This window comes from Aedes albopictus, chromosome 3, assembly GCF_035046485.1.
Source record: "Aedes albopictus strain Foshan chromosome 3, AalbF5, whole genome shotgun sequence".
Taxonomy (NCBI): Eukaryota; Metazoa; Arthropoda; class Insecta; order Diptera; family Culicidae; genus Aedes; species Aedes albopictus.
Window position 1 is genome coordinate 89580286 of NC_085138.1, and position 16960 is coordinate 89597245.

The 16960-nt window shown below is 42.1% G+C and overlaps 1 protein-coding gene across 2 annotated transcripts in view; it reads left to right on the forward strand.

Moving 5' to 3' along the window:
• Positions 1 to 16960, forward strand: part of LOC109415782 (glycogen synthase kinase-3 beta) — a 111056-nt gene that overhangs the window by 78706 nt on the left and 15390 nt on the right. Inside the window, exons 5-8 of one of the 2 annotated variants that reach the window (XM_029872944.2) lie at positions 11071 to 11121; positions 13880 to 13990; positions 14068 to 14305; positions 14753 to 14946. In XM_029872944.2, the coding sequence (XP_029728804.2) occupies positions 11071 to 11121; positions 13880 to 13990; positions 14068 to 14305; positions 14753 to 14946 (594 nt within the window). The remainder of the gene's footprint in view (positions 1 to 11070; positions 11122 to 13879; positions 13991 to 14067; positions 14306 to 14752; positions 14947 to 16960) is intronic. The other variant, XM_029872953.2, reaches the window with a different exon arrangement.

The window sequence follows — 16960 nt, forward strand, 5'->3', positions numbered from 1 at the left end:
TCCTTTGGATGCTACTCAACACTGGCTGTACAAGATTGGGTAAATTCCCAATTTTCCGCCATAAACTTTTTGAGAAATTTTATCCATTATTCATAAGTTTCCATCAAAAATTATCCACGAGTTTCCGAGTAAGTTCTTCAAAACTGAAGCAAGAAAATAAGTCCAAAATTACTTTTGATTTTTTTCTGGTATATCTAAAACCGGCTTAACAAATAACGTAAGAAATGTAAAAGTTTTGTTTTTCAGAGATTGAGGATTTTTCTCTACTAGTCAGCTAGAAGTTGTTTATAAATAGAGAACACTTTTTGAAAATACCAAGATATTTCTTAAATTTTTGAGATAAAATCCTCTAAAACATTCGTCGCTTGCGCTCTCTTAGTTAGCTTTTTTTAGAAAATTCTAAAATTCCCTCAAAATAGGAACTTTTCACATGCTCATGAGTTTTGTAGAAGTACCTGAATCATTCAAGAAGCTCCAGCAGATTTATTTTCTGGATTCTGCCTTTTTTCTAGAAACAACTTCAGAAGCAAGTTTTGCTAGAAATTTTCCAAGGTTGTAAGTAACTTTATCAAGCTTTACTTACAAATATGTAACTTCAAGTACGGTTTTACGCTGGGGGAAAGACACTGTGTAAACGAGAGCAACTCTGGGAAATTCGGAGTTACTTTTTTTATAGATGATCGACGAAATTCGTTGAAAGATATCCCCAAAACTGCAATCCTTGTTCAGCACACGCAACACTTTCTCTCGTTTGTCGGGTGAAGATCACTGCGTCCAGATTTTAGAACTATTGTGATATACCCTTTTGCTGTGCGGTACGCAAGTTATCTCAGTAACATGTTTGTCACTGAGATACCTTGGTATCGACTGAATTCAAGACCATCTATTATTGATGAATAGAGATCCTGAGTTACAGTATGTGACTCCCCCATTCTGACGAGACTAGCTTTATGAAACCAATTACGTCCTTGGGAGATAAGATCCATATGTCAGCAGGCCCTAAAAAGGGCTTGCTGAGAACTTTGAACCTACGTTGGGTGAGTGCACTGCAATAGCAGAGGATGTGTTCTGATGTTTCCCTCTCCTCGTCACAGAAGCGACAATTTGAGGTTTGGATTGCTCCGATCTTTTGTAGATGGTATCTGCAGGGGCAGTGTCCAGTTATTAGACCGGTGTAGATGTTGAGATCCCTTTTGTTGAGTTGTTGGGTTTTCTTGGTGTTAATCGTTACGAGCCTTTTGGATTGGGTCGTATGGGGAAGTGCATTCCAGTTTGATGTGATTTGACTGGCCATATATTTGTTCAGTTCCATTTTACAGAGCAGTCTGAGATCTCGCAGAAGGGCTCAGGGCCAATGAACCTTTCATTAGATCCATTCCTGGCTAGCTCATCAGCAATCTCGTTTCCCTCTAGACCCGTATGTCCTGGGATCCAATATAGGTAGACTCGATTGCGTATGGATAAGTTTTTCAAAGCCAGAATGCATTCCACACTAGCTTTGAGTTACAAGTGTAGTTATTAAGCGACAAACTGTCGCTTTTTGCACCCCCTTTGCCCTGTTTAGATAACTTTGGTTTGGTACCACTAGAGCAGGGGGTCGCATGTAAGCTTCGAGCTTTTCCTTCAGAGGCGGACTGACTAGCCTTTATGGTGCTTTTGGGGTGAGATTTACTAACCTCGCCCGAACCGGAAGCTTCCTCAGATTTCTCTTGGGTCGGTCTTCCAGTTAGCCGAACCTTGCCCGAACAGGAGGCCTCCTCAGATTGCAATGGGGCACGTTCGGTGTAGTACTAGATTTGTAGTAATGAGCTGAATTTTTGTACGGTGAGAAGGTCAATTTTCCGTTTCTGCAATGAAATGGTGCAAAAAGCGTGGGTATTATGATTCCTTGCCCAATTTGATGCTGTTTGAGCAAAACTTTGGATAACTATGTTGTTTGTGTTGCAAGAAGTGGAGAAAACAACAACACTGTTGCCCAAAGTTTTGCTCAAACAGTATCAAATTAGGCAAGGAATCATAATACCCACACTTTTTGCACCATTTCATTGCAGAAACGGAGAATTGACCTTCTTACCATACTAAAATTCAGCTCATTACTACAAATCTAGTACTTCACCGATCTGTCCTATTGATATTCACTGTGAATATCATTGGCATTTTTCGAAAGTAGTCCGTGACATTTACCATAAGTATTCGAAAAATAGCGGTTTTTCCGTGACTTTCGTGCAGAACTGGTCTAGCCGCACAAGTTTTTCATATACCATATTCTCAGGTTCAGCTTCTAAAATGAGCTGTAGGTGGTTGAATTTAGATATGACGAAATGACCTTTTCAGCACTGCTTTACAGTTTGACTCTTCTTCTTCTTCTTGGCGTAACGTCCTCACTGGGACAAAGCCTGCTTCTCAGCTTAGTGTTCTATGAGCACTTCCACAGTTATTAACTGAGAGCTTCCTCTGCCAATGACCACTTTACAGTTTGACATTGGTGTCAGATCACACTTTGGTATAAACAGGAGAAAATCTGAGGAACTGTGAAGAATTATGAGCAACACTTCGAACACAGATTTTCTCTCGTTAGATATGTCTTGCCCCTAGGTTTTACGTGACAAAACCTCCAAAATAAGAAGCAAATTTCAAGCATATGTTAAGTATGTTTTGATGTTTTTGAACGTCTAAAAAAAAACATTTATAATTGTCCTAGTATTACAATGACACTGTAAATATTCCAGTAAGTTTTACAGATGCACTTAAAGTATGGATTCTTGGATGTTTTACAAGCTTTACATGTTTATATATTGGGGCCCATATAGCCGAGGCGGTAAACGCACGGGTATTCAGCATGACCATGCTGAGGGTGACGGGTTCGATTCCCGGTCGGTCCAGGACCTTTTCGTAAAGGAAATTTCCTTGACTTCCTTGGGCATAGAGTATCTTCGTGCCTGCCACACGATATACACATGCAAAATGGTCATTGGCAGAGAAAGCTCTCAGTTAATAACTGTGGAAGTGCTCATAGAACACTAAGCTGAGAAGCAGGCTTTGTCCCAGTGAGGATGTTACGCCAAGAAGAGAGAGAGAGAGAGAGAGAGAGGGAGACATGTTTATATAGAAAAGTCGGAAAAATTCAAAATGTATGAAGAAAAAAGTCTGGAAAAATGCTGGAATTTCAATTTTGATTTTATGTGGCCATCATGCAAATTATCTCAGAGGATTTTTTCAGGATTTCTCTATAGATTTCCTTATATGACTTATTCTTAACATTTCTCGGGGGTTCCTCTTGAAATCCCTCCAGATTTCCTTGGGGTTGTCCTTTAGGAATATTTCTTGCTATTACTTTAGAAATTTCTCCTGTGATTTCTTCCGTAATTTGTTCAGAACTTCTCCTAGAATGTCTTGCTGAGAATTCTCTTGCAGCTCATGCTAGGATTTTCAAAGCCTTTTTTGCTAGGTTTCCTCCAGCAATTGCTCCAACCAGATATTCCTCCATAACTTTTTTCAGGAGTTTCGCCTCAATATTATTATTATTATCTTTATTAAAGAGATTTGCAGCCCTAGGCTGGCTCATCTCTGAATCGTCTCAATAGAAATTCTCCCAATAATTCTTCAAGGAATTTTTCCAGAAATTTCACTTGTGATTCCTTCTAAATTTTGGGAAAATTTGCTTAAAAATATCTCAGAAGTCTTGTCATTAAAGCACTCTGAAAATAACACTTTTGTCCATTGAGTGTTACTGTATTTCTGACAAAATATATCCCATAACTCGGAAACGAATGCCGGCGGTGGTAATCCACACATTCGAATAAATCAAATGCGTCACCCTCGGCCGGTCGGTGAAAATGTTCTTCTTCATCCGTGTTAGATAATACGTATTCTCCCGTGTGTGAACAAACAAATCTATTAGTATTACGAAACAGCCATCACCTTGAAGACAAAAATATACTCCACTACTGTTGATTTCCTGGTGCTCTGAACCTCCCACACCCACCGTCGAGCTTTCCTGTTGCACCACTGACTGACTGTGGGAATGTGTGCTGTGCTGTAGTATGTAAATTAGACGGGAGACACGCAACAAGTTGAGCCCCCACTTTTTGTGACGATGTCCCCATGACTGGGGGCTGTGTTATTCTCACACCAAACAACAATTTTATAATGTGAAATTGTGATTGCTATCATCAACGCCGGACGGCCGTTCCGTATCGACCGCAATCGTCACAAACCTTATGGACTTATGGAAAGAAGCTCCTACGGCGACGCCACGATGTGACTTTTGGCATACCAAGCGCTCGCAATGCTACTATCATTAGCTCTAATTCTGTTGTAGTGTTGGGCATATCCTGACTGGAGTCAGCACTGTGGCCGTATAAACCTGAAACCGTGCTCTCGTCACGCTTCAAACGGTATTATTCTCTAGCTAATCAGTGCGTTAGTCGCTGTTGTTGTTGGACGAACAGGTCGCAGTCAGCTTCTGATCTATGAAATCGTCGAATGATTCCTGTTTACTGGATACTGGTGAAATACATAAGTTGTTTTTCTCCGTCTGGTTCGCGCAGCGGGGTTTGTGATGATTGAGACGATGTTTACTCAGTATATTTGGGTGTAAAAAAACTGGTAGAATTGACTCACCCAGGTATTCACACGAAACACAAGAAATTGTATCGCTGCTGTGGCTGGCGAAATCTGATAGCGCAAAAATGTTGTCATGCGGGAATGACAAAATGTGACAAAGGTTAGTACACCTTGCGCTGGCGCTATAGCTGCTGCTGCGTAGTACGTAGTACCTAGTGGCGACGAGAGTAGCAGCGCCATTCAAGTAAGAAGGTCTGTTTTTCGGGGGAGAGTTGTTTTGATTTTGGTTTTTGCTTAATCACCCGCCACACCTCACTGCTGACCTGTTCTGGATTTAGGGGTGGCGGCGATGACAGGTGTTGCTGGGAACAAAGACAGAGGGGTTTTCTTCGCATGTACGAAAGTCAGTGTTGCGTCGCGGCGCTGATATCGTAGTAGATAAATGCGCGGAGCAAACTGGTAGATAGCTAATAGTTTATCTTTTTACGAATACAATAGCAGGAAGTAAATGTTGAAATCACTGGTGTCTATGTATATTAGAGCGACCTACCCTCATGGGATAGATTAGATTTCAAGTCTTTATTCTCTGAATATGTTGTTTCCAGAAACTTTAGTGAATATGCAACATGGAATTTTTAGAAGGAATTCAACATGAATTTCTACGAAATTCCCAGACGGTACACTCGGAGAACACGATAAAGTCATTTTTGCAGGAATACCTAGTAAAATCCAAAGATGTCGTTAAAAATCCCTGGAGGAAATCTTGGATGAACTTCAAATCATTGGAGGATTTAATAAAGAATACCGTAGACCCTAGAAGAATCCAAGCAGAAGTACATAGAGGAGTCCTGAAATTCCAAAGGAGATCTTGGATTGACATCTAAGAAGAATTTTTGGGAGAACCTCTGGAGAAATCCATAGAGAAATGTTCGGAGAAATTCCCAGAAATGTAATAACGCGGAAATTCTTGAATGATCTAGAACAACTTTGGAAAGTAGGTCTCTATTCACCCATACTCCATGGACCTGTAGGATATTACAGCGCAATTCAGTAATGGAACAATAAACCATTAATTACGCTTATAGGTCTGAAGGCCTTCACTCGCGGAAATTTTCGGATGATCAATAAAATCTTTGAAAATTACTTCTCTTCAGAACTATGCTCCATGCAACTGTAGAATGGTACACTGCATCAGTAATGTAACAACAATCTGTTGATTACGCTTGCAGATCTTTAGGCCTTTACTCGCGGAAGTTTCTGGAGGACCAGCAACATGTTTGAAAGCTACCTCTCCACAGAACTATGCTTCATGGACCTGTAAAATGTTACCAAGCATCAGTAATGTATCAACAATTTGTTGATTTGGCTTGAGGAACTCAAGGCCTAAAGTTCTTGGAGGAGTCAGAACATCTTTTTTTTGCGTGTATCATGCTAAGACTATCTTAGGCATCTAGCTCTTACTGTATTAGTAAAGTAACAACCATCCATTGACTACGCTTGTAGATCTTAAGCTCTAAGATAACCAAGAACGTCATTGGAAATTAGTTCTCTACGGAACTATGCGTATAGATCTTCAGGCCTTTACTTACGGAAGTTTTGATTACCCTAGAACATCTTTGAAAATTCGTTCTTTACGCGAGCCATAATCCAAAAACGCCTTCCCTCAAACTCTCCACATACCTTCACAAACGCTTCAGACCTCTTACATAATTCTTTGAAAACTGTCTGGATAAATCTCAGTGGAATTTAATCAAGGATTCTAAGTATTTATCCCCAAATGTATCACTGGGGGAATTCCTAATTCCATTTAACAGATAAATTTGGGTAAAAAAGTACCACTTGGTTCTGATGGGATTCGAACCTACAACTTCGTATCGCTTTTTTCGGCTCTTGAACTAATCACGCCACAGAAAAAGTATTGGTGCTGCGATATAGAAAGTCAAAATGAATTTAAAGCGTGACCCGAATTACCGGGTTCATCTTTCACAACCTCATCTCTCTTTTGGCTTACAGTACTGGACAGAAGAAAAAAAAATACGCTGAAGCTAATTTTCATACAAAATGCTTAAGTTTGGAGCTATGAATCTCAAATTTTGATCTCAAACTTTCACTGGACTTTTAAAACAACTTCAGGGCTGTTACAGCTGGCGCAGATTTTGCGGAAATGATTTTCAAAAGCACTTACATTTAATATGTGGACATAAAACTCATCACAATCAGAAAAAAAATCAAGGAAATTCTCAAGTTAAAGTTAAGGAATATTGAAATTGGGGTCTCAATACTCTGACCTAGGAGGAACACTCTCTAGAAGCATACTTAGAGGAATCCCTGGAGGAATTCTTAAAGGAATCCCTGGGAATTCTTGGAGGAATCCCTGGAAATTCGTATAGAAATCCCTGGTACATAATTCCTGAAGGAATCTCTAGGAATTTCTAGAGGAACCCTGGGAATCCTTCGAAATTCCTAGAGATATTTCCTGGAGTTATTCTTAGAGAAATCCCCGGAGGAATTCCTAGAGGAATTCCAAGAGGAATCCCCGGAGAAATTCCTAGAGGAATCCCCGGAGGAATTCCTAGAGAAATTTCCTGGATTTATTGTTAGAGGAATCCCCGGAGGAATTCCTAGAGGAATCCCCGGAGGAATTTATAGAGAGGAATCCCCGGAGGAATTCCTAGAGGAATCCCCGGAAAAATTTATAGAGGAATCCCCGGAGGAATTTATAGAGGAATCCCCGGAGGAATTCCTAGAGGAATCTCCGGAGGAATTCCTAGAGGAATCCTCGGAGGAATTCCTAGAGGAATCCCCGGAGGAATTCCTAGAGGAATCCCCGGAGGAATTCCTAGAGGAATCCCCGGAGGAATTCCTAGAGGAATCCCCGGAGAAATTCCTAGAGGAATCCCCGGAGGAATTCCTAGAGGAATCCCCGGAGGAATTCCTAGAGGAATCCCCGGAGGAATTCCTAGAGGAATCCCCGGAGGAATTCCTAGAGGAATCCCCGGAGGAATTCCTAGAGGAATCCCCGGAGAAATTCCTAGAGGAATCCCCGGAGGAATTCCTAGAGAAATTTCCTGGATTTATTCTTAGAGGAATCCCCGGAGGAATTCCTAGAGGAATCCCCGGAGGAATTTATAGAGAGGAATCCCCGGAGGAATTCCTAGAGGAATCCCCGGAAAAATTTATAGAGGAATCCCCGGAGGAATTTATAGAGGAATCCCCGGAGGAATTCCTAGAGGAATCTCCGGAGGAATTCCTAGAGGAATCCTCGGAGGAATTCCTAGAGGAATCCCCGGAGGAATTCCTAGAGGAATCCCCGGAGGAATTCCTAGAGGAATCCCCGGAGGAATTCCTAGAGGAATCCCCGGAGGAATTCCTAGAGGAATCCCCGGAGGAATTCCTAGAGGAATCCCCGGAGGAATTCCTAGAGGAATCCCCGGAGGAATTCCTAGAGGAATCCCCGGAGGAATTCCTAGAGGAATCCCCGGAGGAATTCCTAGAGGAATCCCCGGAGGAATTCCTAGAGGAATCCCCGGAGGAATTCCTAGAGGAATCCCCGGAGGAATTCCTAGAGGAATCCCCGGAGGAATTCCTAGAGGAATCCCCGGAGGAATTCCTAGAGGAATCCCCGGAGGAATTCCTAGAGGAATCCCCGGAGGAATTCCTAGAGGAATCCCCGGAGGAATTCCTAGAGGAATCCCCGGAGGAATTCCTAGAGGAATCCCCGGAGGAATTCCTAGAGGAATCCCCGGAGGAATTCCTAGAGGAATCCCCGGAGGAATTCCTAGAGGAATCCCCGGAGGAATTCCTAGAGGAATCCTCGGAGGAATTCCTAGAGGAATCTCCGGAGGAATTCCTAGAGGAATCTCCGTAGGAATTCCTAGAGGAATCTCCGGAGGAATTCCTAGAGGAATCTCCGGAGGAATTCCTAGAGGAATCTCCGGAGGAATTCCTAGAGGAATCTCCGGAGGAATTCCTAGAGGAATCTCCGGAGGAATTCCTGAAGGAATCCCCGGAGGAATTCCTAGAGGAATCCCCGGAGAAATTCCTAGAGGAATCCCTGGAGGAATTCCTGAAGGAATCTCTGGAGGAATTCCAAAAGGAATCTCCGGAGGAATTCCTAAAGAAATCTCTGGAGGAGTTCCCGAAGGAATCCCTGGAGGAATTCCTGAAGGAATCCCTGGAGGAATTCCTAAAGGAATCCCTGGACCTGGAGGAATTCCTGGAGGATTCCCTGGAGGAATTCCTGAAGGAAACCCTGGGGAATTCCTGAAGGTATCCCTGGAGGAATTCCTGAAGGAATCCCTGGGGAAATTCCTGAAGGAACCCCTAAAGGTATTCCTGAAGGAATTACAGAAGGATTCCCTGGATACCTGAAGTAATCCCTGGAAGAACTTCTGAAGGAATCCCTGAAGGAATCCCTAGAGGAACTCCTGAAGGAAACCCTTGAGGAATTCCTAGAGGACTTTGTGGAGTAATCACTGGAAGACTTCCTGCAGAAATTACTGGAAGAACTCCTGGAGAACACTTGGGTCCCACCAGAACCAAGTGGTTACTTTTTCTCAAATGTGTAACTCTCAATTTGTCAGTTAAACGCACAATGTCACTCCCAATACATCAAGCTTTACGTATCTTGAAGTCATTTAAGTCTGTCGTACTACGCATAATTGTGTTAATTTGTATAGGGTGAGGTTCCCTATGAACACGAGACAATTAGGTGGTTTACCTTATTTCCAGTGAAATCTCTGAAAGAAGTTACAAAAGTATTCCTGAAGGAATTCCTAGACAGAGGAATTTCTGATGGAATCACTCTGAAGGGATTCTCAGAGGAACTTCCACAGAAATCAATAGGAGAATTTCCAGAGGTTTCTCCAGGTCAGTCCCTGAAGGAATTCTTAGATTAATTTCTGGATGAATTCCTAGAGGAATCACTGGAAGGAATTGCCAGAGAAATCCCTGAAGGAAATCTTGGAGGAGGCTCTGAAGGAATTCAAAGAGAATCCCATGAAAGCATTTCACGAGGAATCACTGAAGAAATTTGAAGAGGACTTCCTGATTGGAGGAATTCCAGGACGAAATGTGAGAGCAGTTCTTGAAAAAACTGCCACAGAAATTTCCTGGATGACTGCCTAGAGGAATGTCCAGAGGCATTACCAGAGCAACTCTTTAAAGAATCCCTGAAGGAATTCATAGAAAAATCTCTGGTGGAATTCTTTGATGATTCACTGAAGAATCTCAGGATGAATTCCCGGATAAATCGCTGGAGGAATTCCTAGAGAAAACTCTTGAACAACTTTCAGAGCAATATCTTGGTCAATTTTCTTGAGAAATTCTGGATTAATTCCTCGAAGGATTCCTCGAGAAATTTCTAAAATAAATCTATGGAGGAATCCCTGAAAGAATTTATAGGAAAAACCCCTGAATATGCAGACTTATCACTGAAGCAATTTTCAGAAGAATCCCGCAATAAATTTACAAAGCTATCCCTGTATGAATTTCCAGCTAAATCCCTAGAGGACTTTTCACAAGAATCCCCTGATAAATTTCCAGAGCAATCCTTGAAGAAGTTTCTAGAACAATTTCTGAATTACCAGAAGCATCCCCTGAACAAATTTCTTAATAACCAGAAGTATGCCCTGAAGATACTCGTAGAGGAAACACTGAAGAAACTCCTGGAGAATTTACCAGAGTAATTCTCAGCTAAATTTCTGGAGAAAATCCCAGAGGCATTCTGGAAGAATCTCTGAAAAAATCTCCTGGATGAAGTTCCAGAGGTATTCCTGGAGGAATCCCTGAACGGGCCCCTGTAGAAATTGTTTTTAGTGTTTCCATTGAGAATTCCAATCATGGAATGAGTTTCTAGAAAAAAAATTTGATAGTAATTCTGGCACTGTAGAATTCTCAATACTAATGTATAATCTTCTAATATTTTTTTAAAAGAACTGGGTTGTTTTCCTTCAAACTAAGCATGCAAAAATAAATCTGTTACAAAATACTTGAAATATTGTAGTTTTTATATAAAAAAGTATAACCTACGACTTATCAAAGATGTTCTTGGGATGTCTCTCTATTCCCATATTGAATTGATACACAGAACAAACAAATTGACTGGATTTGTTTGAATCGCAGTTAAACTCGATTACAGTTTTGGGTACACACTAGAAATTAAGTCTTAATTGCTATAAAAACTCTCAAAGATTATCACAGAGACTTTTCTTCTCACTCAAGCTTTCCCATAATAACCGTTACTGTTTCCATTACATAGTTTTAGAGTAACCCAGTTGACTTTTGTTTAATTCTTGTTTCCGTCTTTTTTCTCTTTTTTCTAAACATCTCTTATGTTCGAATCCGCACCATGTTCCGTTTAACATCTTTATACACACACCAAACCAAACTTGAACTGCCACTACTTCTGTAAACTGCGCCATCTCTAACACGCGCGTGTTTCGTCGATAATGATTACAATAAAAATAAACCAATAACAAACAAAACTGTATTCTTCGCCGGCAGCGTGAAGTCCCCTTCGACATGGGCATTTTTGGCAGTGCTCTTCAATCGCAGGTAGCAACCGGGACCCGTCCCGTCGGATGCAAGCAAAAGAACACAAATGTCGCAATATTTTCGCATTTTTCTCCATAGTTTTTAAGCCTGATTTGAAATGCTTAATTTCATTTTAAAACCAAGGAAATTTGCCACTAGAAGCGAGAATGGCCTGTAGTCGAAATACATTTGACAGGATGACCGGTGGCCGAATGGTCATTTTTGGTACAGTGTCCCCACACTTTGTGAATTGACAAAAGATACCCAATTTGGCCCAAATTAAGGTGATTCATGTGTGTGGGGCCATTGTATATGAAAACCCTTCGGTAATTTGTCTTTCTGCTAATTTTTAAACCTAGGACTTTCGCTTCTGGTTGTCGGCATTCCGCTCGGTGCTTCCCATTTTCCAATATGCAAACTTGACTACTTGTACTATTGCGCTGCTAAACCCCCATTATTGTTATTAGATCGAGTTGCTGCATTCCCTGTTTCTGCTAGCAAACACAGAACGTCCGCCGCCCGTCTTGTTGTAGCTAACCCGAATTGTGTCTTTCTTAAGGTTTTTTTTTCTAATGTTTCGCTTCACCATTTACCCCGAGAGTATTTACTAACCGTCCGTAGAGTGATAATCTAGAGTTGACAGCATCCGACGCCCCATCATACCAACCGACTGCTGCTGGAACAGTAGTAATCCAAATTCACCTGTGTGTGTGTTCGGACGTTCTCCCTATCATTGAATTTCATTTGAATTATTAATAAAACAAACCGGTGGAATTGCTCATTAAAAATGCTTCGTGATGACTTCAGAGCTGACAAATGACGACGACGACAACGACGGATGGTGATTTGATGATGCACCAACCACATCCTGTTCATATCATCTTGACAACTCTTAGATGTGCACTACTAGGGGGCGTAAATCCTAGAGGAATCCCTGGAACAATTCCTGGAGGAATTTCTAAAGGTATCCCTGGAGGTATTCCTCGATAAAACCCTAGAATAATTCCTGTAGGTCTTCCTGAAGGCATCCCTGGAGGAATTCCTGAAGAATTCTCTGCAAGAATTCCTGAAGAAATCCCTGGTGGAATGACTAGAGGAGCTCCTGAAGGAATGGCCAGAAGCATTCCTAAAGGAATCCCTGGAGAAATTTCTGGAGGAATCCCTGGAGAAGTTCCTGGAGGAATCCCTGGAGGAATTCCAGGAAGAATCCCTGGAAGAATTCCTGGAGGAATCCCTGGAGGAATTCCTGGAGTAATCCCTGGAGAAATCCCTGGAGGAGTTCCTGGAGGAATCCCTGAAGGAATTCCTGGAGGAATCCCTGAAGGAATTCCTGGAGGAATCCCTGAAGGAATTCCTGGAGGAATCTCTGAAGGAATTCCTGGAGGAATCCCTGAAGGAATCCCTGGACGAATTCCTGGATGAATTCCTGGAGGAATCCCTGGACGAATTCCTGGAGGAATCCTTGGAGGAGTCCCTGGAAGAATTTCTAAAGGAATCTCTGGAGGAATTCCTGGAGGAATCTCTGGAGGAATCTCTGGGGGAATGTCTGGAGGGATTCCTGGTGCAATTCCTAGAGGAATTCTTGGAGAAATCCCTAGAGGAATTCCTGGAGGAATCCCTAGATGAATTCCTGGAGGAATCCCTAGATGAATTCCTGGAGGAATCCCTAGAGGAATTCCTGGAGGAATCCCTAGAGAAATTCCTGGAGGAATTCCCAGGGGAATCCGTGGAGGAATTCCTAGATGAACCCCTGGAAGAATTCCTAGAGAAACTCTAGAGACATTCCAAGAAGAATTCCTAAAGGAATCGTTGAAGGAATTTCTAGAGGAATCCCTGAAGAAATTCCTAGAGCAATCCCTGGTACAAATGCTAGAGGATTCCCGGGAAGAATTTCTAGAGGAATCCCTGGATGAATTCATAGAGAAATCCCTGGAGGAATACCTAGAGGAATTCCTGGATGAATTCCTAGAGCAATTCCTGGAAAAATTGCTTGAGGAATCTCTGGAAGAATTTCTAGAGGAACCCCTGGAGGAATTCCTGAAGGAATGCCTGGAGGAATCCTTGGAGAAATCTCTGGAGGAATTCCTGGAAGACTTTCTGGAGCATTCCCTGGAAGAATTCCTAGAGAAATCCCTGGAAGAATTCCTGGAGAAATTCCTGGAAGAATCCCTGGAGAAATTCTTGGAGGAATCCTGGAGGAATTTATAGAGCAATCGCTGGAGATATTTGTGGTAATCCAATACAATCCATTATCTGCAACTTTGAATTAGGTCGGTCACCGTTAGCATTCTTTTCACTTGATAAGAATGAATTCAAGAAGAAATATTATACACGTCTTGACACTTCAGATACAAACTTTATTATCCCCAGTTTCTAGACTACTTAGATGTGTAATAGTATCACAATATTCATGACGGAATTCCTGGAGAAATTTCATGGGAAATCCCAGGAGGAATTCTTAGGAGAATCCCTGGTGGAAGTCAAAAGTAATTCCTAGAGAAAACCCTGGATAAGTTCACAGCGGAATCCTTGGAAGAATTCCTAGAGGAATTCCCAGAGAATGGAACCGAAGAAACTTTGATGATGATGATGATGATGAAAAAACGTCCATCACGATGGCCCACCCTAATGCTGCACATCTTCCCACATCACTCCGATCACCATCTTACTGCTAGAGCGTGTGTTGTCCGTCCTATTGAGTATACAACAGCGACCGTGTGTGATGCATGTATTCTAATCGATTTGTTTGTCCATTTCTTGCCTCTTCTCTATTCCGCAGAAAGACGAAGTTTATCTCAACCTAGTGCTCGAATATATTCCAGAAACCGTATACAAAGTGGCCCGTTATTATGCTAAAAACAAACAAACGATACCAATCAATTTTATCAGGGTAAGTTGCTTGCAATAGATTCTCAGAGCTCGACTTGTCACCACATTGTTTACTCATTTCTTCTCGCCACCACGCAGCTCTATATGTACCAGCTGTTCCGGAGTCTCGCCTACATCCACTCGCTCGGTATCTGCCATCGTGACATCAAGCCCCAGAACCTGCTGCTGGATCCGGAGACGGCCGTACTCAAGCTGTGCGACTTTGGCAGCGCCAAACAGCTGCTGCACGGAGAGCCGAACGTGTCGTACATCTGCTCGCGATACTACCGGGCACCGGAGTTGATATTTGGTGCCATAAACTATACCACAAAGATAGGTAATTGGAGTCGACTAGGTTTTTTTAACTAATATTGTTTGTATATCCGACTTTACCATTCATGCTGTTGTGTTTGGGTTATTTTCTGACTCTGATGCTAATATAATTGCAAAATATCCTTAGTTGCAAAGGATTGTCCTACCATTAAGAAAGTTGTTGAAACGCGTGCCCGGCAGATGAATCGTACTCAGAACCGTACCATTGGCGTTTCCATTCATCTGCTGGGAAGGTGTTTCAACAACTTTTTTACGGGTTACCATTGACGTTCCGATTCATCTGCCGGGTACGCGTTTCAACAACTCCCAAAATTGACATTCATCGTAAATCATGCATATAAATATGACAGTAGCCTGATACTCTGCAGAAGAAAGTGTTTAGAAATACAATATTTAAGAAAACATATTACTTTCAAACAACCCCAACTTACTTTTTCTCATTTCCCACCAGACGTCTGGAGTGCGGGATGCGTTCTGGCCGAACTGCTCCTTGGACAGCCCATCTTCCCCGGCGATTCAGGCGTCGACCAGCTGGTAGAAATCATCAAAGTGCTCGGCACACCGACCCGGGAACAGATCAAGGAAATGAACCCCAACTACACGGAATTCAAGTTCCCCCAGATCAAGAGTCATCCATGGCAGAAGGTAAGTACTTCCTGGGCCCGCGCGTTTTGACCCCCCCAAGAAACTCCCCAAATCTTGCTCTGCGCGCCTTCAAGGAACGCTATTACTCTCTACCTCTCTCTACCAAAACACCCAATCACCAAACAACAAAAGTATACTACTTAAACTACACCTTTTATCTTGTTTCATCATTTAGTATTTGTTTCTTTAGTTTACCTCCACCCATAACATCAAAAAGAAACACTCACATTTTCATACCGCCCAGTCAGAGACAAACCGCATTTTAGCCGTTTAGAGATCACCACAGTTACCGAAAACAATCGCCAACCACAAGTCAACATTCTCTCAGTGTGGATTCGCTTCGACTCATTTCAGTTAATGCTAGAGCGAATGTCTTTCCCTAATGCCACGACCGAGCATCAACGTATTAGAGTAAGCGAGCCAACCATCCCAACGGCGCCCCCCCACCCCACGCCCCAACTGCTTCCCAACAAATGTCCCCCTTCCTCCCTCTTGTTGTGTTGTTGTGCTGCCTAAATATGGTTTTTGATGAACGTACCAAACCCGAAATGCACCATCAATCACTATGCAAGCATAATGATGAAAAGTCTTTCGAATTTGGTGACGAGCAGCAACTAAACACTGTTGATGAACTGACCTACCTTACTACTACAACTGACCTCTACTAGCAAACGGAACGGATTTATTGTCTTGGTTTTTTCTTTACGTGCCTTCAAGTGGAAACAAAGTACTAAAAGTGACAATTAAAGACACAAAACACGCACACAGTCACTGTGTTCCTATAGCTATCGTTATTATCGATAAGCATCAGCAGGATTTTTGTCAAGTGTAAAATTAGAACAAACTTTGCATTTTGTTCAATTTTCAGAACAACCCAGAACATTCTGAATACAATCTGCGCCATTTTTGTTTAAATTTAGAACTGTTCTAAAAAAGAACACAGAAGCTCGCTTCCATCGGTGTCTGTTTTAAATTCGATATTCAAACTTTGAAAACGAAAAGCTTATTTCCGTAGATGTTATGGTTTGCCGAAGAGAGCTCTTGGTACATAAAGTAGCATTTCCAAGAATTATTTGGAGATTCCATCCCGGGATTCGTCCAGCAGTTCATTGAAATTTCGACTGGAGTTCCATATCAAATTCATCATGAATTCCAATTGTAATTTTTGCAGGAGTTCCATCTAAGTATTCTCCAGAAGTCGTACCTGGAATGTCTACAGGAGTTTTTCCTGAAACTGCTCTAAGTTTTACCTGCGAATTTCTCAGCAGAACCATCTAGACTCCCTTCACTGCCGTGAATCGCATATTTGTCCCATATGCATAGGAAATCCAGCAAACATGGGACTGATATGCGATTCACGGCAGTTCAGAAGTTCCAACTGAAATTCCCCCAAGAAGAGTTGCAAGTTCTTGCAGAGTTCTTGCAAGAATTTCCAGCAGTTCCACCTCATGGAAGAATTAAAACTGATATTCTCCCACTAGTTTTATCTGGTACTTTCAGGAGTTCCACGAGAGATTTCTCCAGAAGCTTCACCTGAGGTTCCTCCAGGAATTTCCGTTTGAATTTCTTCAGCATCTCCACCAGGGATCTCTCCAGGAGTTTTATCTGAGACTCCTACAGAAGTTCCACCTGGGATTCCTTCGAGAGTTCCAGCTGAGTTGTTTTCAGGGGTTTTACCTGGGATTTCTGCAGAAGCGATTGCTCCAGGAATTTCCAGGATTGTTCCACGAAGAATTCCATCTGGAATTCCTTCAGGAGACTCTCCAAAAATTCCACCTGATATTCCACTACAAGTTACACATGGGATTTCTCCAGAAGTTCTACCTGAAATTTCCCTAAAAGTTCCACCTGGGGTTTTTCGAGCAGTTCCATCAAGGATTTACTCGGAAGTTTCACCTAATATTTCTCCATGAGCACCACCTGGGATTTCTCTAGAATTTCCACCAGGAATTTTTCCAGGAGTTCCACCTAGGATTTCTCTAGAAGTTCCAACTGAGATTTTTTCAGTAGTTCA